Below are 26,942 nucleotides of genomic sequence, written 5' to 3'. Positions count from 1 at the left end.
AAATATTTCTCGTCAGTTCGGTTTGGATTCGGATGCATTATAATCAAGTGAGCAAAGAGTATATTTATTGGACCGGGGTCATCGCTTGACTCCCTTTCGCCTGTATCTCTCTCTTTCTGCTCACTCTCCAGTGCTATGCAATAATATAGTATTATCGGTTTGGGTTGGTTTTGGACACACCATTATTTTATCGGTTCGGTAATGAGTTCCCAAAATCCGACCCAAACCGTTCCATTGAAAACCCAACCCAACCCCACTATAAAATGCCCAGGAAAAGGCAGAAACCATTTTTCATAAGAAAGAGAGGGAAGCCGACTATAAATCTTCCGAAAGAAGGAAGTGAAAAAAAAAGAAAAATGGGAGACGAAAAAGCAGTTCCGTTCAGTGTCCTCTGTTCAATGTACAACTGGATGGCAAAATCAAAATCCTCATCGAAAAAACGTTCAAAATTCCGTAAATTTCTGGACAACTACTGCAAATCACCCTCCGATTATTTCAACTCCATTCGTTTAATCCTCCCGTCACTCGACCGCGAACGTGGGTCCTACGGTTTAAAAGAATCAGTACTTGCCACGTGTCTTATAGACGCGTTGGGTATATCGAGAGAAAGTGAGGATGCCGTTAGACTTATTAATTGGAGGAAAGGTGGTGCCAAGACTGGGGTTAATGTTGGTAATTTCGCACTTGTTGCAAGTGAGGTTTTGCAAAGGAGGCAGAGTTTGAGTTCTGGTGGGTTGACTATTTTGGAACTCAATGTTTTACTTGATCGTTTGTCTGCTACCGAGAATCGGTACGGGTCTCATTATTTATTTATTATTATTATTATTATTTTAGTTCAATAGAAATAGTTTTTAGTTTACTTTACATGCAAGTTTCGAATAGGGCGGAAAAGACTGGTGTTCTTGCGGAACTTATCAAGAAAACAAATGCTCAGGAAATGAAGTGGATTGTCATGATTATACTTAAAGGTACTGTTAGTCAACCTCGTTTTGGACTTACTAGTTATGGAGATGATATGACTTATGTTTCTGCTCATAGATTTGAAGCTGGGAACTAGTGAAAAGAGCATATTCCATGAATTTCATCCTGACGCGGAAGACTTGTTTAACGTTACTTGTGACTTAAAACTAGTATGTGAGAAGTTAAGGGACCGAAGCAAACGACACAAACGCCAGGTGTGTGCAGCATTCTGTAACCTCTTTACATGTGTGTTTAGTATGGTACCTTATTATCTTTGGGGGTTCTTCCATCTTTTGATCAGGACATAGAAATTGGAAAAGCTGTGCGCCCTCAGCTAGCTCTACGAATTAGTGATGCTGCTGCTGCATGGAAGAAGGTTGGGATTTGAAATGATTTCACAGTCCAATAGCTTTCCTTAATTTTACTAGACCAGCTAAACTATCTTTTCTTTTATTTGTTTGACAAACTATTGTCTCTATTATCGAGATGTCCATCATGTTGCTTGTATCATCAATTGATCCTTAATTGTTTTTTTAAAGATACGTCAAACAAATTAGCTGAATTTTTATTATTAAAATTTTATAGCTTCATGGAAAAGAAGTGGTTGTTGAGTGCAAATTTGATGGTGACCGCATACAAATTCATAAGAGTGGAGCAGAGATACACTTCTTCTCAAGGTAGTTTCATATAGAATGATCTGTCTTGTTATTTCTTTAAGCTACTTTTTAGTAGATAATTTTCAGCTTGTCACCCCTGTAGGTATTACAGTATTCCAATTAGCATATTCGTTTCCAAATAATTATTCTCCTTACTTCAGCTTAGTTTAGTTTGTTTTTCAGTTTTGAAATTTACTTTATTAAGCAGGTTTGTTAAGAAATAAGAACCATTATATAGCAACAAATTAAGAAATGAGATGAACTAAGATATATCTCTACTTAGACCAGTTTAAGCTTGAACTATATAAGAACGTGCCTGCTGTCCTAGGAACATAAATACTATTTTTGCCCATCACATTGTCCTCTGCAATTCTGAACTGTTTGTAGATGCTTAAAATACTTGGGTGATGGGAGAGTAGTTTGGTGTTATGAAAAGGTTGATAATTATAAATTTAGGGCCGTGAACATCTCCGATCACAATTTATCAAGTATCTCTAAACGGATATCTGAAAAGGATTTCTTTCCCTTTCAAATTCCTGGACCTTGAACTGGACCATGTAAATCATATAGAAGTCGTTGATTTTAGCTGTGAAGCACCGATACGTCCCTAAGGGTGAAGTATCCGTGTCCGACACGGATACGCGTCCGATAGATACGCGATTTGGAGTATCCGATTTTATAATTAATTTTTTAATTTCCGACACGCGGGGGACAATAATCTCACACATACAAGAAATTTTTTTGGAACTTCAACAAAAAAAAAGCAAGTGAAATAAAATCCAAGTTAAGAAGAGATGCAAAAGAAGAAAGATGAAGTGAATCCAAGTTATACATGTAAGTTGCTGCTTAATGTGTTTGAATTGGTCATTTTATGAAGTAGAATTGCCATTTGAATTTGAATTTGGTGAAAAATGCTCAATTATATAATATTTATATATACATTATTCAAATGTGTCCATGACGTATTTGTGTCCTATATTTTTGAAAAATGCCCTGTCCGCATATCCGTGTCGTATCCGTGTCGCGTATCGGTATCCGTGCTTCCTAGGATTTTAGAATTTGCCAAATTTATCAAAATTAGTGTGATTATTTAGTATTCAACTGTTAGTTCTCTACTTGGATAAATGCTAGTTTTATAACTTTGGCTGTTCATGTATGAAGGAACTTTCTCGATCATCCCGAATACGAACATGCAATGTCAAATATTATAAAAGAAAACATCCTGGTTGATAGGTGAGCATTATCTCTAAACTTGATATGGAGCCTATGTTTTAAAATTTTGCAACTAAGTACATGTTGTACGTTTCATTTGATGTGTTCACACTTCATTCCACCTATTCATTTCAGTTGTTTATTTTAATTTGTCCCTATGTTTTCCATTTTTTATTTTATCTAAGGTAACCCCTGTGTCTTTTTCTTTTTCTCTTTTGTATTTTCTTGACAAGACAAAATTTCTTTGATAAAAAGACACGGTCATTCTAATTTGTATTAGAATATACTTCATTGAGTACCTAAAGGCCTGGCTTATATAAGCCTATAATTTGGCCCATTAGGCGTTGATATTCTGAATGGCTTCCTGAGTGGATTGGATCAAGCACTTTGTTTCCACCATCAATGCTAAAATCACTTGAAAAGGAAGCAAATACTAGAGCGATTTCCTCCATATGTGAAGATTGAGAAAGAGCCAGCTAAAAGAACTCTATTAATATGGCAATAATTAAAGTGACACCTGACTAAAGGTGATACTTGAAATAATTAGATCTACTCCGAAAAAGCAATGTAAAAGAATATTCTGAGCAGATGCATGTTCGATGAGTATTTCTTTGAGACTGGCATGCTGCATTGACCTTGGCCTTCCTATATCAGGTGGAAAAGGTCATTTTTTTTTCATGGCATAATATTCCTTCAAACAAGTGTAGATTGGACATCAAAGGACCCCTTGATTGTACAGACTTTTAAGGCATGGTCCAACGAACACTACAATAAATAGGAAGTGACCCTAAAGGAAAAGTGAATTGCAAGTTTAGTTGAAGATCTCCTTTTTTACCAGAATGTTGCTCCCTTTGCAGAATTCTGGCATTTTTGTTAAAATTGGTGCTTTTTCACAAACTAGGATAATGTTGAGAGAGAAATAATAATAAGGATATAAACACATTACAACAAACTATGTAGAAGACAGTGATGCCATGTTTGGTGGGCATAACATACACGCACATTTTAAAAAATTGACAATATTGAGATTCACACTAAACTTTGAATGCAAGTGTAATATAGATACAGAAACCAAATCGCTCCTCCTTGTCACAGACGCCAAGAATTTAGTTAATTCTTCCTCCTTATGCTAAATGGGCTTTTTCGTAGGGTGATCATGAAGATTTTCTTCTTGAAAGCTGAGAACTAAGCCTCTAACCTTTCAGTGTGCAATCTTAATTCCCTTCATTGCCATGTATTTAGGATAGGATCCTCCGTAGATCGCCTCATCTGTGTCTTGCTGTAACCTTAAGTCTGTTGCTCATAGTAAAATCATAATATTGCTAATGAAGAAGAAAGTTTGGAGAGAAAAGAGAGTATGGCTCAAGTAATTTTGGCCTTCTCTCACACTTCTTATATTGGAAAAATAGTCGGTTTACAATATAGAACTCTAATGTCTCACTTAGAACTCTAACAATCTGATTAGCAAAAACAAAAATAACTCTTAACACTCCTTCCTCATGAAGCTGCACACCTTCTATTTGTTGTTCTTATCAGACCCTCCTAGGTGATATTGTTGTTTAGAATATTTTTTTATTTTCTCATTTCCTCTTTCATTTGAGGTACGTGGTCACGAACTTTCAGCTAATACTGCTCAAGCGACTAACACCGCCATTAGTATAATCATAAGACAGTAATTACATTTGTACTACATTGTTTTGACGCACACGGGTGTTCAGTTCTGCGAACATATGTCCGTTTGCTGCATGCCCAGAAACAAAACGAATACAAAATGGTATCTTGGACTATTTTTGAATATTTTCCGAATTGTGAAAAACAATACAAAGATCTTGGATCTTCCTCAGTGCGAATGAAGTGCACTACTGGACGACAGACACATGCATTTGCCCTTGATTTGCTTTAAAATCTAAGAAGAAATCTCAAAATTTTAGTGTATATTTGAGGTGTTAATGTGCCCTAAAATATATGGATTTACCTTTTCTTTGCTTGATAAGCAAATTATAAGTCCGCCTCCAAATCTGAGAAAAACAGAAGAATAAAGCCTCATAAGAAAATTTCAGTTTCACAAGGGAAATACTGCTTCTGTTATTGTCTTTATTAGGTCATCATGAAAATCCTTGCTTGTAGGTCTAAGGAAGTCATTGTGTCATTATTTCCCACTTTCAAAATGGCGTCTGTGAAAGACAGGGAAATTGAAATTCTCGATCGTTTCATCATTGCTAATGAAATTCTAGAATGAAGATCCGGTATGGTATTTATTAGTCATGGTCATATGTGTGATTATCAATTGGGTTGAGTGTTCTAAGATTGGATGCATGCTCAGGTGCATCCTTGATGGTGAAATGTTGGTCTGGGACACATCTACCAATCGTTTTGCCGAGTTTGGGTCAAACCAAGAAATAGGTATTTAAGATTCTGATAAAGTTATATGCATGAGTGGTTCATATTCAACCATTTTCTTTCTATACTTTGAACTACTTTCTTTTGACAGCAAAGGATGCAAAACAAGGATTTGACAGTGACCGCCAGGTCCATTCCATAAACTTTTTCATTTACAATTTAAATATTGTTATTTCCAGAGCCTAATTTATATTTTTCTTATATGCAGTTGTGCTGTATCCTTGTGGTTCAAAAGTTCATTGGCTACTTAGTCTTTGTAATTTGGTTTTCATCTGTGTGATTGATTTGCTGAAGTTTTATCTTCTGCAAATTGACTGTGCAATCAACTCTTGGATTTGTAATGGAGTTAATTATGTTTACCGTGACAAAGATATGGTCAGATGTTGCATTTGATATTCTTTATGTTGGAGATACTAGTGTTATCCATCAAAGCTTAAAGGAACGTCACGAGCTTCTTCGGAAAGTTGTAAAGCCTTCGAAGGGCCGATTAGAAATATTAGTACCCAATGGTGGTCTTAATGCTCACCGTCCTCCAGGTGAAGAAATTAGAAATGTTCTCTTCTTTTATCTGACTCTCATGAGATATTTCCAGATTATGAAAGCTCATTATAAAAGCGATGTTGCTGAATATATTAAATATGCTTGTCTGTTGTTAATAAACTTATAAACCTTTCTTCTCCTGATGCCATCTATGGAAAATCAAACTCAAGATGTGATTTTTTTTCTTCCTGTCTTCCATGATGTATCAATTTCCTTGGAATCATATTCATCTTATTGAGAACTATGTACACGTCCACTAGTCCTTTTTTATGATGTGTCGGTAGAATTGTCTGTTACTGGATTAGTGTAAGTATTATCTTAGTAAACCTATATTTTGCGTGTCAGTTATTAGTTGGTTATTTGATTATTACCTCTTTACTTGTGACAAATTTACAGGGGAACCATGCTGGTCTCTTATTGCGTATAATGTAGAAGAGGTTCAAAAGTTTTTCAATGAAACGATTGAGAACAGGTTAGAGATATTTATTCTCACCTCTTTCATTGGTAAAGCAAACCATATTTTTCTTTGTTTCGACTTTAAAAATTTCAAGTTCATACTATTCAGTCTAAAGAGTTTCCATTTTTTATGTTGTAGGTACAAACCCCGTGCACACACACACACACACACACGCACCAATATAGCAAAAAAGTGATCACCACCCAAATAAAGAAAAGCTATGTAGTCAAAGATTTTCGCAGGTTGTTGTGAGAAGTGTTCTCAAAGCGGCCCAAGGCGTGAGGGGTATATTAGTTCCTAGCCTCGCACCCTCGACCCTGGCAACATAGGTCAAACGTGAGAAGAGGTGGGGGTAAAGAAAGGAGAAGTAACAATGATTTGCACCAAATATATATCGGTGGAAGTATATATTTAGTTAGACAAATCATTAACTGATTATATTATTTATTTTTTTATTTGTTTTATTTTTTTAAAATCAATCAGATAAAAAACAAATCGGCATTTTGTAATTGCAAAAAATGGAACCTAAAAATAAAGTCCTAGGCAATGTCATTATTGTATAATATGTATTTACCTATAAATATAAATAAAAATGAAAATAATTGAAGGTAGTGTTGAGATGTTTGTTATAGTCCCACATGGGACATGTGAAACATTGCAGTATAGTATAAATGTTCCTGAGCCTCTCCACTTATCACCAAGTCAATTCAATCCAATGACTTAGGATAAAGATGCTCAGTAAGTCGATGAAGCATAGCTAACACGTTTAAGATGGTACCAGAGCAGGCTATTGTTGTTGGCCCGAATGGCCCGTTTACTCCACATCACTCACGTGTTAAGCTCAAGTAAAACCACAAGTGAGGGGGCGTGTTGAGATGTTTGTTGTAGTCCCGTATGGGATGTGTGAAGCCTTGTAGTATAGTATACGTATTTTCGGGCCTCTCCACTTATTACCAATCGGTTTTAAGTTGGATGCTCATAATGTTTAAGAGGTAGAAAAGTGAAGGACTTAGAGTTTGAATGGACTTAGTGGAGATAGTGCACATGGATTAGCTGGCTTAAGGCGTGTTGGGAATTAACTGAAAAAGACATCATCGTCTCGATCTAGGAATTTCAGGACAGTTTCATTACTGGAATGGCAACTGAATTTTACCTGTTTTACTCTGATCCAAAGATGAATGGAGCTTATACTCAGAAACATGAAACCCTCCTAACCACCCCAAAAGAAGGAGAAGAAAAGAACCACACACTTGCACAAAATGTAAGAAATTAGTAATATTTACCGATTACTAGTAAGTTTGGGTTGCATAATCGTACTCCTGTTTGCAGTGTTTGCTATTTATCTTTCACACAAATAACATTATTTCACATCTTTCAGAGATGAAGGGATTGTCTTGAAAGACCTTGGCTCTAAGTGGGAGCCTAGTGATCGGAATGGAAAATGGTTAAAGTTGAAGCCAGATTACATACGTGCTGGTTCTGATCTGGATGTTCTGATTATAGGTCTTTGTTTCTTTTTAGTTATTTTTTATAATAAATTATCCAAAATGTGTTGTTCAAGTTCTTTTACCGCGGAGTGCATTTTGATAGGGGGATACTATGGCTCTGGACGTCGTGGTGGGGAGGCGAGTTTCTTCCTTCTTTCAAAATTCTTTTTACTTTCAATGGTGTAATTTAAAACTACTTACAAATTTACAATTAATTTCAGGTTGCTCAATTTTTGGTGGGTCTTGCTGAGCGTTCGGTCCCTAACATTTATCCCAGACGGTAAATTTAATAAACTCGATAATTCCTTGAAAAGCAGTTTTGGGCTCTCATTAGTTCCTTACTCTGAGCTTGACTGGAGACACTGTTAAGTAAAAAAGGATTCACCAAATCTGCAAATTCTATTAACTAGGACTTATAAAGGCGATGAAGCTAATATACATTGATCCAACACGCATACAAGGTGTCTGACACGGCGAAATATAAAAAACTGGGGTATAGTACATACAAAATGTATCCGTGTGTGTCCGACACAGACACGTGGATACGTATCCAACGGATTATTTTTGAAATATGGTGTGTCCATGTAACATAGCTACAAAGTTAATCTGAGAACAAGTGGGCTGAAAAAATCGTCATAAAAAAGGGGATTCCTTCCAATTCGACGATTGTAGTTCATTTACCTTATTCCCCTCCAGCATCTTCTTCCCTGATGAAGATTGAAATCCCAAAAACTGGTAGATGCCTATCCTTGTTGGTCTCTCCAGTTTTGAGATTGTTCGCCTTCTTTGAAATGGCCAACAGTCTTATTGAAAGTGTTGGAGAAGCTAACTAGCCTAATTTTTCTTGAATATGACCAGTAACATCCCTTTGACCTGAGTGCTTGTTTCATTATTATTACACAATCTTAATTTTTTTGTCTGTGTATTGGCGATACTGCTCAATGCTGATATGCTACAGTGTCATTCTATGTTATGTATGGCAAGTTTTCCATTCCGTAGATTTTGTACTTAATGAATCAAATATGTATTTTTTTTTGTTTATATACTATTCAATAGGGTTATTGAGCAAATATTTGAACTTGATCAATGACTAAAACGAGGATATTTTTGTCCTGAATTAACACCGAATGCAGAATTGCTAAAAAGGCACGATTTACTTTGCCAAGTGTAACACATTTTTCCAGATTAGAGTTTTGATGACTTTGCTGTATCAACATTGCTTGCAACCGTGCATAAATTTTTGTGTTTGTCACATTATTCATAACAATCCACGCGCAAGTGCTGTCTTACTTGCTTTAGTCCAATACTATTGGTTATGTATGATTTGGGTGATGAATTCTACAGCCTGGTGAACTAGAATTTCATTTTTCAGCCTCTTTTAAAGTTTACTTGTGAACCTTATGGTTGATTAACAACGTTCTTCTTTTTCAGCTTTATTTCATTTTGTAGAGTGGGTACTGGACTTTCTGATGATGAGCTTGATGCTTTAGTTACAAAATTGAAGCCTTATTTCAGGTAAATCACAGAGAAAACAGTGTGTTTTCATTTGACTTTGAATTTTTTTTCCCGTCTTTTAAGTCCCACATGCCACATGCATATAATTTTCTAACGAGATTTGTCAAAATCGTATGATAGGATAGGTGAATTTCCTCATCATTTAGATAATCAGCACTTGAAATAGGCCTTACTCTTACATTCTAGCCTTTTCAATAAAGTATACAAAATGAAAAAGAAGGAAAAAGAGGGTGAATGATTTTAAGTTTTTAACATTTTCTTTGAGGACATATTTTATGAGATTGTAAACTTCACGAGTGGCTCATTTTTACCTTTTGAGGATGATCTCAACAGTGGGATGATTCTCTTAACCGAGAATCTACCTTTTGAAGTTTTCTGTATAGACTCGCTGTACAGTACGCATATATTCATAGTCACTGCCCTAAATTTTGTTTGACAGGAAAAATGAGTACCCAAAGAGGACACCAAGCTTCTATGAAGTAACAAATAATTCAAAGGAGAGACCAGAAGTTTGGATTGAAAGCCCGGAAAAGTCAGAACCTTGTCTTTGTACATCCAGGCCGAACTAAGATAATTGCATTTTCTGACAATAAGTTTTGTCTTTTTCCCTGTTGCAGATCAATCATACTTTCCATCACTAGTGATATCCGAACAATCAGGTCTGAGGTATAGTCCAACAACTTGAGATATTTGATTTTCATGCTATGTAGTTCACATTTGCAAGAAAGGGCAGAGTTCAATATGCTGTCTTTCCCTGATACCACTGCTTTATATGGGTACTTCATATTTTGTGCTGTGTCGTCAGTGTGTACGACACTGACACACAACTCAGATTTGACTACCACACTTCTAGATGAAGAGGTGGAGGATAATGTACCTTAATAAGATACGACCCAAAGTAACATTAAATATTAGAATTGAAATCCTGTAATTTCAAAATTTTACATATCGTTTCCTATAACCTTCTTGTCAAATAGTTTTTTTAACTAGAAACAAATGAAGAAAATAAATACTAGCTTTGTCCACGAATCTTGTTTTTTAGACCATGTCATGTCAGAATATCCGTACCGGTGTCTAAATCGGATACTCGCACACGTACCCATGCAATACGGAGTCTGCGATTTTTAATTGTATTTTCAAGTGTACTTTTTGGTATCTAAATAGGTGTTTTTTTCTAACAGGCATTTGCTGCCCCATATTGCTTGAGATTCCCCCGTATTGATCGGGTGAGATATGACAAACCTTGGCATGAGTGCCTTGACGTGCAATGTAAGAACCTTTTTGTGTGTGTGTGTGTGCGTGAGTGTGGATATTTACAACTTCATTTGCCTAAATCCTTAAGCAGCCCCCCTCCCCTCTTCTCTAGTGATCATTGTACATTAATGCATGTTGAAACAAAGAATGTTTCCCTCTTTATCTTTTCACAATATTCATTGGTCTTTTTATTACAATATTTCAGCTTTTGTGGACTTGGTTCATTCAAGCAATGGTAACACACAAAGAGGAACGGGTTATGGAGACTTTCAAGAGAATAAACCAAAACGAATAAAGACATCATCAAAGGGAGATAAGAAGATCTTTTCTGTTGTTCCTTCTCATTTTATTAAGACCGATGTTTCTGGAGTCAAGGAAGCAACTTGCATGTTTGCAAACATGATGTTTTGTATCCTTTGGCTATTTGACAATTTTCTGGGATGTTTATTTCTTTAATTCCTCTACCCCTACACTCTTGTTGGTTTTGTTCTGGAGCTGGTTATATTCAGTACTAAGCTAATGTTGTTTATGATAAATATGCTTGGATGCTGATCTGGATTTGTTTGTCCCTTTTTGTTGTCTAGTATGTAGACTTGCTAAGTTGGTAACGATGCTTGCATGGCTTGTATAGGGAATGTTTCATGTAAATTTTAATTAACAAGGTTGTTGTGACCGTCCATTTTCTTTGTTTTCTTTGTGTTTATTTTTTGATTAAAAAAGTTGCATTTGTTTGCTTATATCATTTTAAGATCCTTTGTCTAGGATGCTTAACCAAAAGGATGTATTCTGTAGGTTTATTTCTTGATTAATGGTTTCCCAGTCATCCAGATGGCCAGTGATATCTATTCCCGAACTATTGTGGCGCAAAACAACCTTGTATTAAGAATAGAAGGATGATGCTTTACCTTTATTATTTCAGTCTTCTAATGCTTGTCTCATTTAATTCAATTTGTTGATACTTAATTAGTTTTGGTTTTCCATTTAAATAGTGTTCTTTACGAATACGTTTTGGCACATGAAGATAAGCAGGTTGTTTTGATGTACCTCCAGTTCTTACCTTAACTTCCATAGACTTCATCAATGTGCCCCCAAACCATTCTTTAGATTCTTTCCACAAAATGGTGGCCGAGAATGGTGGGAGTTTCTCAATGAATTTAAATGACTCAGTTACACATTGTATTGCAGCAGAAAGAAAAGGTATGGTTTACTTTGGTTTTGAGCATCAGTATTTTGTTAGAATCTAGAATAGTTTCTTGACAATGAGGACATTTTTGTAGGGATCAAATATCAGGCAGCTAAGCTCCGTAGGGATATTATTCACTACTCGTGGGTCTTGGATTGCTGCTCTCAAAAGCGTCTCTTGCATTTACAGCCAAAGTTAGTGCCAAAATATATTTAATGTATATTCTTTGTTTTTATAGTTGTTCAAGTATTTTCCCTTCCTTAACACTCTTTTTCTTGAAGGTATTTCTTATTCCTCGCTGATTCTTCAAAAACCAAGTTACAATCAGAACTTGATGAGTTCTCAGACTCCTACTTCTGGGATCTTGATCTTATGGACATTAAACAGGTTCGTTAAGTCCTTATTATCAACAAATGACTGAATCATTTCAGGATATTGCATAAATTTTTGGCATCTCCAAACATGGGGGATGAAACCTATATTGCCAAGAAATTGTAGGTGGTGCACTATTATCACTTACCTTAATAGAAAAAGGTGGGACAGGAGGATACTCATAATCCACATTGTCCTAAGAGAGAAAGCCATGGAAAACCAAGATGTCATGGTTTATATTTGACTTCAACACTCAACAACTTTCGAAAGATTTGAATATGATGTGATCAACCCATTGCCCCACCAGTTCATACGAAGGGTAATAATGTAATATACAATGATGTTGTTGAGATGTTTAGTATAGTCCCACATGGGATATTTAAAGCCTTGCAGTATAGTATAAACGTTCTTGGGCCTCTCTAATTCATCACCAATTGGTTTTGAGTTGGATGCTCCAAAGTTTTAAGATTGTGTAAGAACAGGCTAATGTTTTTGGCCTAAAGGGCCCGTTTACTCATCATCACCCAACTTTGTTGTCCACCTGATAGGCTCAACTAACCCACACGTGTGTGTGGGTTAGGGGGTGTGAGATGTTTAGTACAGTCCCACATGGGATGTTTAAAGCCATGCAGTATAGTATACAAGTTCTTGGGCAGTTGGGCGTGTCTCCACTCATCAACAATTGGTTTTGAGTTGGATGCTCAAAAGTTTAAGAGATGGTGTTCAGTTTTCGTGGGATATTCAACAAGGATATTAAGTGGCTCATCAAAAAAAAAAACCACCAAAATGCCTTTTCAATTATCGGTTTCCATTATTACATTTGAGTAATAAGCTTGATTCTGATTTAGGAATGCAATAATCACATAATACCCTAGAAATATTTTAATTGATATTTACCAACCTTGATTTTGTGGGTCATAGTGCCATACAAATTATTTATGAATGCCATCAATATTTCGCCATTTAATAATTATTTAGTCCTTCTCTAAAAAGTAGCTACGTAAGTTAATTTAAAATAAGTACGTAAGTAAAATTTCACCTAGAAAATGAATTCAAATCTAATGTTTGGTGGTTATAAAACACTTACCATAAAGATCATCTCCACAAAGTTTCAGCTCATTTAGAAACCTCTAACATAGATAAAAATTATTGTTATCTTTAAAAGGAAATTTAACGGTCTAGAAATTGAGTTTTTGCAATCATTGTTTGTCAATGTTAGAAGTTTCCAAATGAGCTAAAATTTTGTAGAGATGATATTTATGATGAGTATATCATATCCATAAATAATTAGGGTTAAATTCATTTTCTAGATGAAGTTTTACTTACGTACTTATTTTAAATTAACTTAAGTAGCTATATAAATATGACATATGGAAATAACATACACATGCCAAAAGCGGACTTGCACATTGAACTAGGGGCTGATTTATGGTAGAGATGACTTGCCCACCATGGATAGTCCATAAAAAAATAGTTGAATTGGATGTCTCTAGTCTTGTGAAAAAGGTGTTTAAATTCTGGACCGTCAGATAAATTTCAAACTCGAACTCAACTTTTGGTAGGGTTAGATATGTTCAAAAGAGCTGATTTTTTTCATGGAGATCACATCCGAAAAAAATCAGCTTTTAGTTCATCACATAGGTAAGTAGGATTGTCTATGCAATTAATTGCGTATATATATCGGGCTGGCTATGTCGACATACACAAATGACATACACAATCTTACCTACCTACACAATGAACTAAAAACTGATTTTATGGGGATGTGATCTCCATAGCATGAAGATCATCTCTACAAAAAATTAGCTCTTTTGACCATGTCTAATCCTACCAAAAGTTGAGTTCAAGTTAGAAATTTATCTGACAGTCCAAAATTTAAACACCTTTTTGACACGACTAGAGATATCCAATTGATTTGATTTTTTTGTAGAGATGCTATCCATGGTAGGTAAGTCATCTCTACTAAAACTCAGCCCTTAGTTCAATGTGTAAGTCCACTTTTGGATTGTATATGTCAATTTCGTATATTATTTATGTATGTTGATGTAGCCAGCCCGTATATATATATATATATATATATATATATATATATATATATATATATATATATATATATATATATAGTCCACTTTTTGGATTGTATATGTCAATTTCAGTATATTATTTATGTTGTTGATGTATGTTGATATATATATATATATATATATATATATATATATATATATATATATATATTTATATATATATATCCACAAAAATTTAGTTTATTTGAAAACTCCTAACCATGAGAAAAATTGCTCTCAACCAACGAATTTTTATCAACAATCCAGAAATATCGATTTTGTAACTTTTTTTGGGAAAACTTAGAAATGTTTAAAGGACCCGATTTTTAGTGGAGGTCATATCCATAGTGAGGACATTTTATCCACAAATAATTGGCCCTTAAAACATCTTGAAGGGTCAGGTGGGGGGTATTGTATAAAAAGTATTGTAAACGGAACCTATCCCATATATATATATATATATATATATATATAGTCATTCTCTAAAAAGTATCTACTTAAGTTAACTTAAAATAAGTACGTAGGTAAAATTTCACCTAGAAAATGAATTCAACCATAATTTTTTGTAGATATGATATACTCAACATTAATATCATCTCTACAAACCACTTCCAACCTTGGTAGGGACATAGGGTAGGTCGAAATTATGATAGAGCGAGAAAAGGGAGGAATAGACAAAAAAGTGAATAACAAGGTAGTACACTTAAGAAACCACTTCCAACCTTGGTCGCCTTTGCTTGGAACTCGTCTATCTCTCATATAATGTGATTTCGATGCTTTCAGCAGAACTTACCTGAGGACGGGCGGATCCAGGGGGTGGGGGGGAGGGGGCACCCCAACTTTCCCCCAAAATAAAAAATAATAGTGATAATAGTATATAGTTTACCCAAAAAAAATATTAGTAGTGTATATATGTAGTGGCAGCCCACCTTGAGTGCCAATCTTGGATCCCGCCCCTGGCTAAGGATGCTTCTTTGCGCAGCTTTCCCATAAATTATGTTTAAGTGGTTGCTTTTATTACACTGGTTGTTGTCATCCTTCATTTTTCACAGTCGAGGATTCAGAATTCCGAAATCCTATCAAAAGTGTGGTTCTCTATGCGAATAGCAGCTCTGTAGAGCATTTTGACATTTTTTTTCGTTTTTAATGAGTGAACAAGGAATTGTATAAAAGTGTAAATAAACGTTAGATGTTTGATTCAAGAATGTTTGTAGATTGCAAAGCGTTAAATATCAGCCAGGTAAACCCCTGTGGACCTGTACAAAAGCAGCTGTGGCTGCATTTCAGATCCGCTCTAATAAAATAACCACCAGCATTTTATCTTACAGAAGAAAAGATTTCATACCATGAGGAGAAACCCGATTAGCAGACCAAATAGTATGGATAGATTTGCTGCATGAGGAGTTGCAATAGATTAAATACTTAGAGATTTGTAGCTTTTCGGTTATTCTCTTATCCTTTTCTCCAACATCATTGCACATGCGACATAGTTTATTATTACTGCCATTATAGTTTATAAAGTTGAGGCATGCTTGGAAAATACCAAGCATATACTGAGAGGAGCTGTAAGTGGCTCAAATTTTCTCAAACATAAGGTCATCCCAGTCAGAGGTAACACGGGTCATACACGTGTAACAAGCAAAACCTTAACTATAGTGAATGCAGCTTGAAAGGACATTAAACAAGTAATGTCGCTGCAAAGATACACTTGTACGCTTAAGATACTGTTAAAGATATGATATGTTTCATGATTTTGACTAGGAATTTTATTTGATTTTTCTATTATTATTTTTTTGCTCTTCTTTTATATATGGCAAAAAATGTTAATATGAAAAATATGTTCTGCATATATGGCTGAAAAATGTTTTCCTTACAGCTTCTCAAGAACATAGACAGATTGGAAGATTGTAAAACTATTGATTACTATACAAGGAAATACTGTCCAAAAGAGAAGTGTCAGTTTCAGGATTGCCAGATTTACTTCCACTTGTTGCACCCTTTGTAAGACTCTCTGCATGTTATTTACATTTCCTTTTTAAAACAATCATGCTGATGAGCTGATCCAAATCAATTGGTATCCAAAGAAACACGGATTGGGAAATTTTACTGGAGCTTGCTCTGAAGAGAATGAAGCTGGAAGTGTCCATGCATGGTGGTGAAATCAGCAACAAGCTCGCGCATGCTACTCATTTGGTAGTTTTGTCAGTACCTGGGTCTGATGTAGACGTAGAAACTTTTTTCAAAAGGTATTTTATTCATAAAGTGATATTGCATAGTAAGGATCTTTGTTTATTCTTTTTAATCAAATAGCGATTTATGAATCATTCATCTGAAGAACTGGTGATGTCCACAATCACCAAAGTTGTTTATTGTGAACTGCATGCTTAATTCCTTTGGTTCAGTCTAGAAGATATATATATAATTATCTACTTAAAGAGCAATGGCCAGATGCCTCCTAATAATGTGATCATTACTGCTTTTAGGTTATGCTGTGTTAATGATGTCACTGGTCGTGATATGACCAAAGTTATCACTGTAGCTTGTGCTAGTTCATTTTACATCTATATGGGAAGTAATTGGCGACGAGTGGAGCAGCCACAAAAACTTATATGTTGATTAGCTGGAATTAAGCTCCAAATGTGGGACAATTTATCTCAACAAAGTCTACTTCCCATATAGATGTAAACATCCATGTAATTTCTTAGAGAAGTAAACAGCCATTTAGGTCATATTGTAGTTAACTTTTTCTGCTTCTGATTTTTGCAGCTTGTCAGTTTCAGATAGACGTCTATTGCACAGCAAAAGGTTTTATGTTGTTCAGTACCAATGGTTAGAGGATTCCTTTGAGAAAGATCGTAAGTTGAACGAGGACGCTTATAGCTTGAAGTTAGATGAGTTGGAAGAATCAAATACTGAAATAAGGTTAGAACAAGTATGCTTTGATATGATTAATCCCTTCAATCTGTTGCATGTTTTCTTGGACGAATATAGAGTAGGTAGTATTGACAAGTGACTGCTAACTCTGCACACAAGTTTAAAGTCATGTGGGCAACTGAATTGGTTTTGACAGTCACCTGGAGAGAGTCTTAATTAAATCATTGGTCTAAGCAGTGGTTTGATCTGACCAAGCAAAAATACAAAAAAATGAGTAGTCAGTTCTGATGATCATTATTTGAAATGAAGCGGAGACGGGGATTAAATAATAGGTAACTTAGATAAGCCTTTGAATCTATTTCTTGTTGTCACCACTCAGCAGCTCAAATTACACCGCCCTTGTGATATAACCACTGTGGCATAACACTCGTCATAGTTTATCTCATTCTCTATCAGCTTGTAAGCTGTGTTTTCACCTTTCCAGCAAACATGTCTTGGAAACACTCTCCAGCATAGATGATGCAGAAAGGGAAAACATCTCTGCGTCTCCTGTCAAAGATGTTGAGCGGAGTGGAGGTAAACCAGCTGTACAGGAGCACAGAATCTCAACATTCTCTGAGAGGAACAGAAAGCGGAAAAGAGGCAGGCCCACCCAAGCAAACATGGAGACCCGCACAAATATGAAGAGAAGAAACATTCGGGGAAGGCCTGGGCACAGAGCTGCTAAAATAGATGAGAATGAAATAGAAAAAAGTGCTTCGTCAGATGATGCATTACACAAGGATGAAGTTGGATCAAGTGGAATTCACAAAAGAATACTCGAGGAAGATGTAGGAACCAAAGGGAACAAAGGACCAGTGAGTATTGATACATTACATGGTGATGAAGCAGCCGAATGGTCTGATAAAGTTGATACAACTGATCTAGGCGGTGGAAATAACAGCCAATACACTGAAATGGCTGAGAGGTCTGCTAGCGTGCATGAGATCGAAAGAGAAGTAAAGAAAAATGCATCAGAGAAGTTGGAAGTAATGGTTGATCCACTTGAAGCCATGTTACTGGACATGATACCCTCTCTCGGAGTGGAGAAACCTGAAACTACAAATCCGGTTTTTGAAGGTAAGAAGCCGTGTATAGATCCTGTTTTGGAACAAGGGAAGAAGAAAAAAGTTAGCTATAAAGATGTTGTTGGTGAGCTGCTCAAGGATTGGTAGCATGCCTTAATAGTGGCTGGAAGGATTCTACATTTCTAGACAGCTCGACCATAGATGTCATTTCTGAATGCGAAAAATCTTGTATAGTTAGCGACTTAGCGTATCACTTATGGTTGAAAACTTCCACAAACACTGGTTTATGTAAGTAATGTTACATGTGTTCAAGTTCAATGCTCGGTAAATGGCCTTATAGATGTAATCAAGTACATTCTAATGCTCTGTCTCTCTAAAATTTTCCTTCAAGTACAAGTACCCAAGGGTGGAATTTGAGCCGAGGGCTCGGAGCTCGGCTTGGGCTTGGCTCGTTTAAGCTCGGTTCGAGTTCGCTTGTTTACTATATGGGCCGAGCTCGAGCTCAAATTAAAACTCGTGTAACAAATGAGTTTGATAAAGCTCGGCTCGTTTAGCTCAAATAGCATATTTATAGTGTAAAATGACCGAGCGGCTTGGGCTCGGTTTGGGCTTGGCTCGTTTAAGTTCGGCTCGAGCTCGCTCGTTTAACTATATGAGCCGAGCTCAAGCTCAATTTAAAGCTCGTGTAATTAGCGAGCCGAACTTGAGTATGGTAAAGCTCGGCTTGTTTAACTCGAATTTCACCCTTACAAGTACCTATGTCACACTGCATTTGCTTCTTGTAAGTTGTCACTAATGCATAATTCTTTATGAAGAAGAGTTAATTTATACGGGAACTATAAAAAGGCTTGTAACAATTATGTGCCGTGTTACAAGGAAAAGATCAAAATGAGATTTCCATGAGAACTATAATGGGAGAATGGTAAATTTATTTTAATATTTATATGATTCCCCTGTTGTGAAGAAAAACAATTGTATAGAAGTAGTCAATAAATTCAAGGGTTAATTAGTATTACCCCCATACTAGATTAGCCAATTAGGATTTCCTCCAACTAGATGGAGAAATTAGGGTTTCCCCCCTAAGTGCACACAAAAAAAAAACACGGTCAATCTAAGTTGACTTTTGTTTTGTGTGTATTCAGGAGAGAGACCCTAATTTCCCCATCTAGTTGGAGTAAATTCTAATTGGCTCATCTAGTAGGGAGGTAATACTAAAAGATCCTAAATTCAATACAAAGCAACTAAAAAGCTTTAGTTGCTTTTTAGTGAATTTTTGGTGGTTGCCTCTGTTGAAGCGATGATGTGGTGCAAGGGTGTTTTCTTTGAATCCGTAGATGGGTATAGCGAGTTGAATACTAGGTGCAAGGAGGCATTTATGCAACTGTAGGCATGTTCTGGTATATTTTACAAAAACTAGCACGATGCATGTGCTGAGGCACACGTTGTTTTTATGTCCAAACTAAATGATTAAGACAGCGACAGTAAGATCGTAAATATAGAGAAATAGCATGAACAAAACCATCCTAAAAAGTGTGATCAAGAGTCACAAATCACTATATAAAAAAAATATTATAGTACTATATTATTACTGTAGGCCAGCCAGGAATTTTTTTTAAGTTGTGAAGATACTTGAATTATGGGTTGAAAGTTGAAACCATTAACCACTGTTCCCCACCTTCTAACACAGTGAATCGATCCATATCTGAACGTTTTGTTGCTGGAGTCCAAGTTGTTAAAATTGATACTAAATTCGTGTGTAGGATGAGATGTATTCTTAGAGATAGAGCAGAGCAGTATCTTTATTGGCTTTATTGCATATATGGATGTGGCGTTGTTTAAGTGTAGGTTAATTTTTTGTAACAACGGCAGCAACTAGAAAGATCAGGCGAAGCAGAATTTATACCCATATACCGTATGGTTTATTGATTTCTGGTCTATGTAGTGTCTGCTATTAATGATAGTCTATCTATTGTGCGTCTCAACGGAGTACTTTGAGGCACCTAGCTACCGGAAAAGACAGTGCCCCTAATACACGGCCACCGGTCCATGTGTGCCTCAGATACAAAACGATGCATAACTCACTATCTGGTGTTCATCTCAATTCTCAAAGCAACATGGACATGAGGATGATCACTTTGGAGATGTCGGCAAGGTATGCTTCAAAATATTGGACCACATGCATCTTAAGTCCTTCTTATCCAGAAAAATCTTAAGAGTTCCCATATCTGAGGTTTGAAAAGTTTGACTTCATGTTCGTCATCTTATGTTTTCTAGTTGCCCTTTGCATGATACACGAGAAAAACAAAAGTTGCAATTTGCGCTGTTATCTGTATTTGGTAGCCTAATATCCTAGACTTGATGAGACATAATTGATGACGGACTTTGTCAAACATTTTCAATTTCAGTGACGATGATTGGTGACCGCAGTGATGATGATTGTTTTTATTAAACTACTTGGTAACTACTAACCTAATTATGCCAACTAAATATCTAAATGAGAGATAAGGTAGGTTTCTTACTATATGCATGTTATATCGTATAATAATTAATGGGAGTCTTGCACTATAAGCAAAAATGATATATTCTTTATGAGCTATAAATAAGCTAGATCCATTTGCTGAATCGATGAAGATATACCATTAGGATTAACTAGCTGGATAGAGATGTGAATTATAGTGTTTTCTTTTTCTTCGATAATATAGAATTATAGAATCTGTTCATAGTATATTATGTTGATCGAGCAGGTTCCGTTTACCACACTTTTTATACCATAGTTTACACTATGTCCCACAACTTTACATATGACGTAAATTATAACCTAATTTTTTGTAGACGTGTTCAACTAACCATGAAAATCACCTCTACAAAATTTCAACTCATTTGATAATGTTTAACTATGTCAAAAGATGATTACAAAATCAAAAAATCTAAGCCGTTTAAAAAAAATCAAAATTAAGAACGATTTTTAACTAGGTTAGAGATTTCTAAATGAGACGAATTTTTGTGAAGAAGTTATCAATGGTTAGTAGATCATATCCACAAATTATTAGCACTTAACTCATCTTGTAGGTTGAGTGTAGTATAAACTATGGTATAAAATGTATGGTAAACGGAACCTGCTCGTATATATATATCGGGTTGGCTACCTAGACATCTTATCTTGTCAGCCCATTACAACCGTTTGATCCCATCTAATCCAACGACCAGATCATTGCTGCTAAACAACAAAAATATAGGTTGGGGCAGATTGATCTTTTGACTTTCTTTCTCAATTAAGCTAAGACAAAACCCATGACTCTTGTTTTCTCCCTTCTCTCTCTCTACTCGCCAAGAGTGAAGATGACAAACTAACTTTCCACCCCCATTGAAGCTTAACATTGCACATCCCTGTCTCTCTCCACCCTGGTTTCTCTCCCTACTGATGCTTGAAATTTTTTGATGCTCATTACACAAAAAAGCTTAAGTCTTTTTGATGCTCATTACTGAAAATTGAACTTCTCTTTCCCCTTTGATTTGGTAGAATGACTAAAAAATAATAATAATAAATAAATAAATAAAATAAAAATAAAATAATCTATTTTGTTCTTATCAGTATTTTTTTTTTCCATCTTTTTTGTTTAGTGTTTGATTTTTGGGATCTCCTATCATGACTAATTAAATATTGCCAGTTCACTAAAAACAATTATGAAGTGTCTTGAAATTGACATCAAAAAATTATAGGATTTATACAAAATGGAATGATCATACTGTAATTGGAATATTATAAAAAAGACAAAGATTGAAGAAGGCAGTAAAATATGAATTCAAAACTCTGTATACAAGGACTGAACCGACACCCTTTTGAATCAAGTTTCATGCAACACAAAATATAGAAAATCTGTAAAATCTAAACTTTGATTCAAACACACAAAATTGAATAATACGCGTAGAAGACAAATTTGAACTAAATAAACTTTATTATATCAATTCAACCATTTATATTAAACTTTATAAACAAAAGAACTTACCACGTCATATCGATGCATCTCTTTTCAACAATATCTCTCTCTTATTATTCTCTTATTTATTCTTATGCTAATGTCTAGACACTCACACACATATATATAGTTTCTCCAACTATTAATTTCTACTAAACTACTAATTAGAAACTTTTAATACCAACCCAATTCTAATCTTACTTGTATTGCCAATATCAACTTGGTTCCTAATAGCAAATTTTACTTGCTAATCACACCATTTTCTAATTAATTAGCCTCTAACTCTAATTTAACCAAAATAGCTAGATCTAAAATTACTAATTCCAATAGCCTCCTTTAATTTGAGATCTAGCAAGTACTAAATCTCAATTTAGCAATTCCAACAGCCTCTCTTAAATTGAGATTTTGGAACGCGGTTATTCCTAAGAACGTTTTCAGCTTAATTTTGGTTTGTACCATTTTTTATTTTTCTTACGAACACTTGGAACCAATCTGGATCTTGATGAGTTCTCCCCTTCTACACTTTTACTCTTCCCACGAAATACTGAACCCTTCTTATATCTTCTCAAGTTTGGTTTAGATCTTCTACTATCTTGTTTGCATACTCTTGATACCATTAAAATCTTCACAAAACTTTCCCCCTTTTTATTCTTGTATATTTTCCTATTTTGTTTATGTATCTTTTGTACCAATTTGACTCTTGAACAACTCTCTCCTTTATTTCCTGACTTGTAACAATGCTTCTTGTGTAGTGTTTCTTCCGATCTAGTTTTCAAGATTCACTTTCTTATTTTTCTTGTATATTTCCTTATTGATTAGTTTGATACCAATTACCATCTTGTCACAGAGATACTCAGTAAACTTAATTGTCTCAAATTTCTCATGCATCTCCATGGATTTTCTCCACCAATATCTACTATCAGATTTTCTTCTTCATGTACTACTTCAATGTATTTTTCTTTTTTGTCTTCTTCATCATCATGTACTTCATGTTCATCATCATCAAAATCAAGACTAACAATCACTTCTTTTGAGTCTAACACTTATGTGTTTTCCTCAATTTCTTTTCCATCATTAACAAAATCAAGATTGACATTGAATCTTCTGGATCAAAAGATATGATTCTGTATTTTTCTCAATTTTTGTTTCTGAAACCAACTCTTCTTCTGCACACTTCTAATTACTACAACGAATTTCTGGGCACAACTTGTTTTGATATTCATCCGATGTATTGCTCAATGACAAAATTTGATAATCTTCTCTATTCTCAATAATAATGTCTTGGTTTTCAGCAACTCCTATCCTTTTTGTATTTGCACTCATATCTGCAATGACCAAATTCTTTACACTTGTAGCACCGAACTTTTGATTTGTCAACCCTTGTATTTTTACCATTACCATCAAAACAAACATGTAAAATCTCCCATGTATCTTTTGAAGTTTGAGCGGAAGCGATTTTTTTATAATTAGAAATATCTAGTCCTCTGTGAATACAACATAATGCTATGCCATCTATTCTTTTGTTTTCTTTAAGTGTACTTTTTTCTTCTTCGGTCAACAATGTTTCATCTTCAAGTTATTCAATTCCTTAATCAATGACTTCCCATATATTCATGTACTTAAACACAATCTCCATCTGAAAACTCCAATGCTCAAAATTCATGATCTCTTCCCACTTTGGAACCATCCACATACCATCTTCCATTGATTAATTTTGGATCTTTAACCGTAAAGCTCTGATACCAAATGTAGAATCTAAACTTTGATTCAAACACACAAAATTGAATAATACACGTAGAACACAAACTTGAACTAAATAAACTTTATTATATCAATTCAACCACTTATATTAAACATAAACAAAAGAACTTACCACTTTATATCGATGCATCTCTTTTCAATAATGCATCTCTCTTATTATTCTCTCACTTCTTCTTATGCTAATGTCTAGGCACTCACACACACATATATATAGTTTCTTCAACTACTAATTCCTACTAAACTACTACTAATTAGAAACTTCTAATACCAACCCAATTCTAATTTTACTTGTGCCAATATCAATTTTGTTCCTAATGGCAATTCATACTTGCTAATCACACTATTTTCTAATTAATTAACCAACAACTCTAATTTAACCAAAATAGCTAGATCTAAAATTACTAATTCCAACAAAATCCACCAGTCTTGACATTTGAAATTCCATATAAATCTTGTGCAAGTCCACAACTCCATGACAATCAACACCCCCAAAAACTTGAAATTTTTTCGTCCTTGTAATTTGAGATGAAAAAAAAATTGGTTTTTGCCAAGAAAGCAGCAATAAAATGAGCATCAAGAGCTAGTATGCCTTTTCTCCAAGTTTCCTTATTTAGATGGAGGGAGTTCAGTTCATGATCTTCTCTTATTATTATTATTATTATTATTATTATTATTATTATTATTATTATTATTTTCTGTTGAAAAGAGGGGAAATAGGAAAAAAAAAAACAGAAAAGTCATATGGTTAGAGAGAGGGAGAAAGGATAAAATATCGAGTTCTTTTTTTGGGGTCATTAGAAAGGCAAAAGACAAATCTGCCCCATTATATTATTTTGTTGTTTGGAAACATGATTTGGTTATTTGATTAGATGGGATCAAACGGTTGTAATAGGCTGGCAAGATAAGCTGTCAAAGTAGCCACTAGCCACCCCGTGTGTATATATATATCAACCAGGCTCTGTTTACCACATTTTTTATATTATAGTTTATACTACAACCCCACCACCCGATTTGGTTATTGGATTAGATGGGATCAAACGGTTGTAATAGGCTGGCAAGATAAGCTGTCAAAGTAGCCACTAGCCACCCCATGTGTATATATATATATCAACCAGGCTCTGTTTACCACACTTTTAATATAGTTTATACTACACCTACAAAAATGAGTTAAGGACTAATAATTTGTGGATATAATCTATTAATTATAGATAGCATTTACACAAAAATTCTTCTCATTTGGAAATCTCTAACCTAGTTAAAAATCGTTGCTAACTTTGAATTTTTTTTAACAGCTCAGATTTTTCGATTTTGCAATTATTTGTTGGCATAGTTAAACATTATCAAATGAGTTAAAAATTTATAGAGGTGATCTTCATGGTCAGTTGAACGCATCCACAAAAAACTTGGTTATAATTCACGTTGTAGATGAAGTTGTGGGGCATGATATAAACTATGATATAAAAAATATGGTAAACTGAACCTACTCGTGTATATATATAGTTATAGTATTTGTTTCAGTCCCACATTGAGTAGGCAGTAGTCTAAGTGTGTGTTCACTCCTTATTTAAGGAGAGTGAGTCTATATGTAATGGTATCTAAGCATAATAATATTTCTATTTTATAGAATTATGCATGGTATTGAAGCTTTAGGGTTTAGACCTAGTATTTCACGTTTTCTGGTCACTGGTGGCCGGAAACCTACGACCGGCTATTGGCCAGATTTCAGTAAAGATTTGGTACTTATTTAAGGTCCTTTTAACCAGATTTAAAGTCCACTCCTAAAAAGACCTTAAATAAGTACCAAATATAAAACAACCCACAACTTCACCTACCAAATTATTTAAAACTTAAAATTTTGTGTATATGATCTACTAACCATAAAGAACATCTCTATAAAAATTCAACTCATTTGATATCCTCTAACTTGGATAAAAATTATTGTCCACTTTTGAAAAAATATCTAACGGTCCAGAAATGTCTAGTTTTTGCAATCATCTTTTGCCAGTGTTAAAAATTGTCAAACAAGTTGAATTTTTGTATAGATATTATTTGTGGTTAATAGATCATATCCATAAAAAAATTAGGTTTTAAATCATTTTGTATGTGAAGTTGTGAGTTGTTTTAGATTTGGTACTTATATATATATTCAAAGTTAGTTTGTTTTTTTTTTTTTTTTTTTTTTGGTGGTATTTGTTTATGAAAGTTGGAGATTTTTTCCGGTGAGCAAATCTGGTGGTGTTCTTATAACACCCCGTGTTTTATTTTTTTTCTAATAATAATATTAATGGATAATAGATAAAATAAAATAGGATAAGTGTTAGTGGAAATAGGAGACGTGGGTTTAGGGGATAAACCTTCTTCCCTATTTCGGGAGGTTTTTTTTTAAAAACAAAAAAAGAAACAAAATAGGGTTGGTAAAAAACAGAGAGTTTTACAGAAAAGAGAGTTTCACAGAGACAAAAGGGAGGAGAGAAGTTTTTCTGAAAATGTACGAATAGCTAGCTGACAGTCGGAGCTAATCACGGGTGAGTAATTTAGTTTTCTCATCTATACATAAAAAAAAAAAAAAAAAAAAGGTTTTACTGTAGTACAATGTTGTTGCTTATTTTTCTGCTCTTCCTCTCGTCTATGATTATTCTACTTGTTATTGTTAAAAATGGTTTTACGTATTGGACTGTTGGAACTGTGAAAGAGTTAATGGCTGTACAAGCTAAGCCCACATGACAGAGAAATCGTCTCTGAAGGAGTTAAAAACCTGTATATTGTTTGAATATTTATTATGTGTTAAATGTTGGTTTGGTTGGGTAATGGAGGTTGTCAGACGGGCTGTTGAAGCTTGGAAAAAGCTTGAATAGGTGTTAATGGTGGCGGCTTGCACAAACATCATCATGAAAATTATTGTGAACTGTTATTATGTTGATTGTGTTGGTTGATTACTGATTGGTGGTGGTGGAATTGTTATATGATAGCTGTGAAGCTTTGAACCGCCATTAATGGCGTTCAAGCAAGAACCAAACCGTCTGGATTTTTGTGTTGTTTAATTGATTGTTTGTCTGATTTGGTTGTGAGATTGTTGTTGGGTTGAGGTGGATTGTTGGTGGTTGATTGGGTGCTAGAAAGGGGACGATTGAAGCTTTACAGAGTGTTAATGGCGAAAAAAGTGA

The 26,942-nt window shown here is 34.8% G+C and overlaps 1 protein-coding gene across 1 annotated transcript; it reads left to right on the top strand.

The window, feature by feature from the left end:
• The first annotated feature begins 286 nt into the window (after positions 1-286).
• ATLIG4 (DNA ligase IV) lies at positions 287-18,327 on the top strand. The gene is made up of 26 exons (XM_086601436.1): positions 287-790; positions 883-968; positions 1,039-1,175; positions 1,262-1,336; positions 1,546-1,637; positions 2,778-2,849; positions 5,152-5,231; positions 5,320-5,357; positions 5,437-5,443; positions 5,609-5,764; positions 6,165-6,240; positions 7,604-7,728; positions 7,816-7,850; positions 7,934-7,992; positions 9,144-9,227; positions 9,667-9,759; positions 9,845-9,893; positions 10,409-10,496; positions 10,687-10,890; positions 11,553-11,678; positions 11,759-11,858; positions 11,946-12,051; positions 15,976-16,100; positions 16,184-16,345; positions 16,866-17,021; positions 17,458-18,327. The coding sequence occupies exons 1-26, from the start codon at positions 357-359 to the stop codon at positions 18,185-18,187; spliced, it is 3,495 nt and encodes a 1,164-aa protein (XP_086457562.1). The 5' UTR covers positions 287-356; the 3' UTR covers positions 18,188-18,327.
• The last annotated feature ends 8,615 nt before the right edge of the window (positions 18,328-26,942 follow it).

Source organism: Coptis chinensis, chromosome 3 (assembly GCF_015680905.1).
Source record: "Coptis chinensis isolate HL-2020 chromosome 3, ASM1568090v1, whole genome shotgun sequence".
Taxonomy (NCBI): domain Eukaryota; kingdom Viridiplantae; phylum Streptophyta; class Magnoliopsida; order Ranunculales; family Ranunculaceae; genus Coptis; species Coptis chinensis.
This window is presented reverse-complemented; position numbering and strand designations above follow the sequence as displayed.

Coding starts and splice junctions, on each gene's coding strand:
- ATLIG4 (XM_086601436.1), top strand. CDS start 357: ATGGGAGACGAAAAAGCAGTTCCGTTCAGTGTCCTCTGTTCAATGTAC. Junction 6,241..7,603: donor AATGAAACGATTGAGAACAG/GTTAGAGATATT, acceptor CACATCTTTCAG/AGATGAAGGGATTGTCTTGA. Junction 7,993..9,143: donor CCTAACATTTATCCCAGACG/GTAAATTTAATA, acceptor CTTCTTTTTCAG/CTTTATTTCATTTTGTAGAG.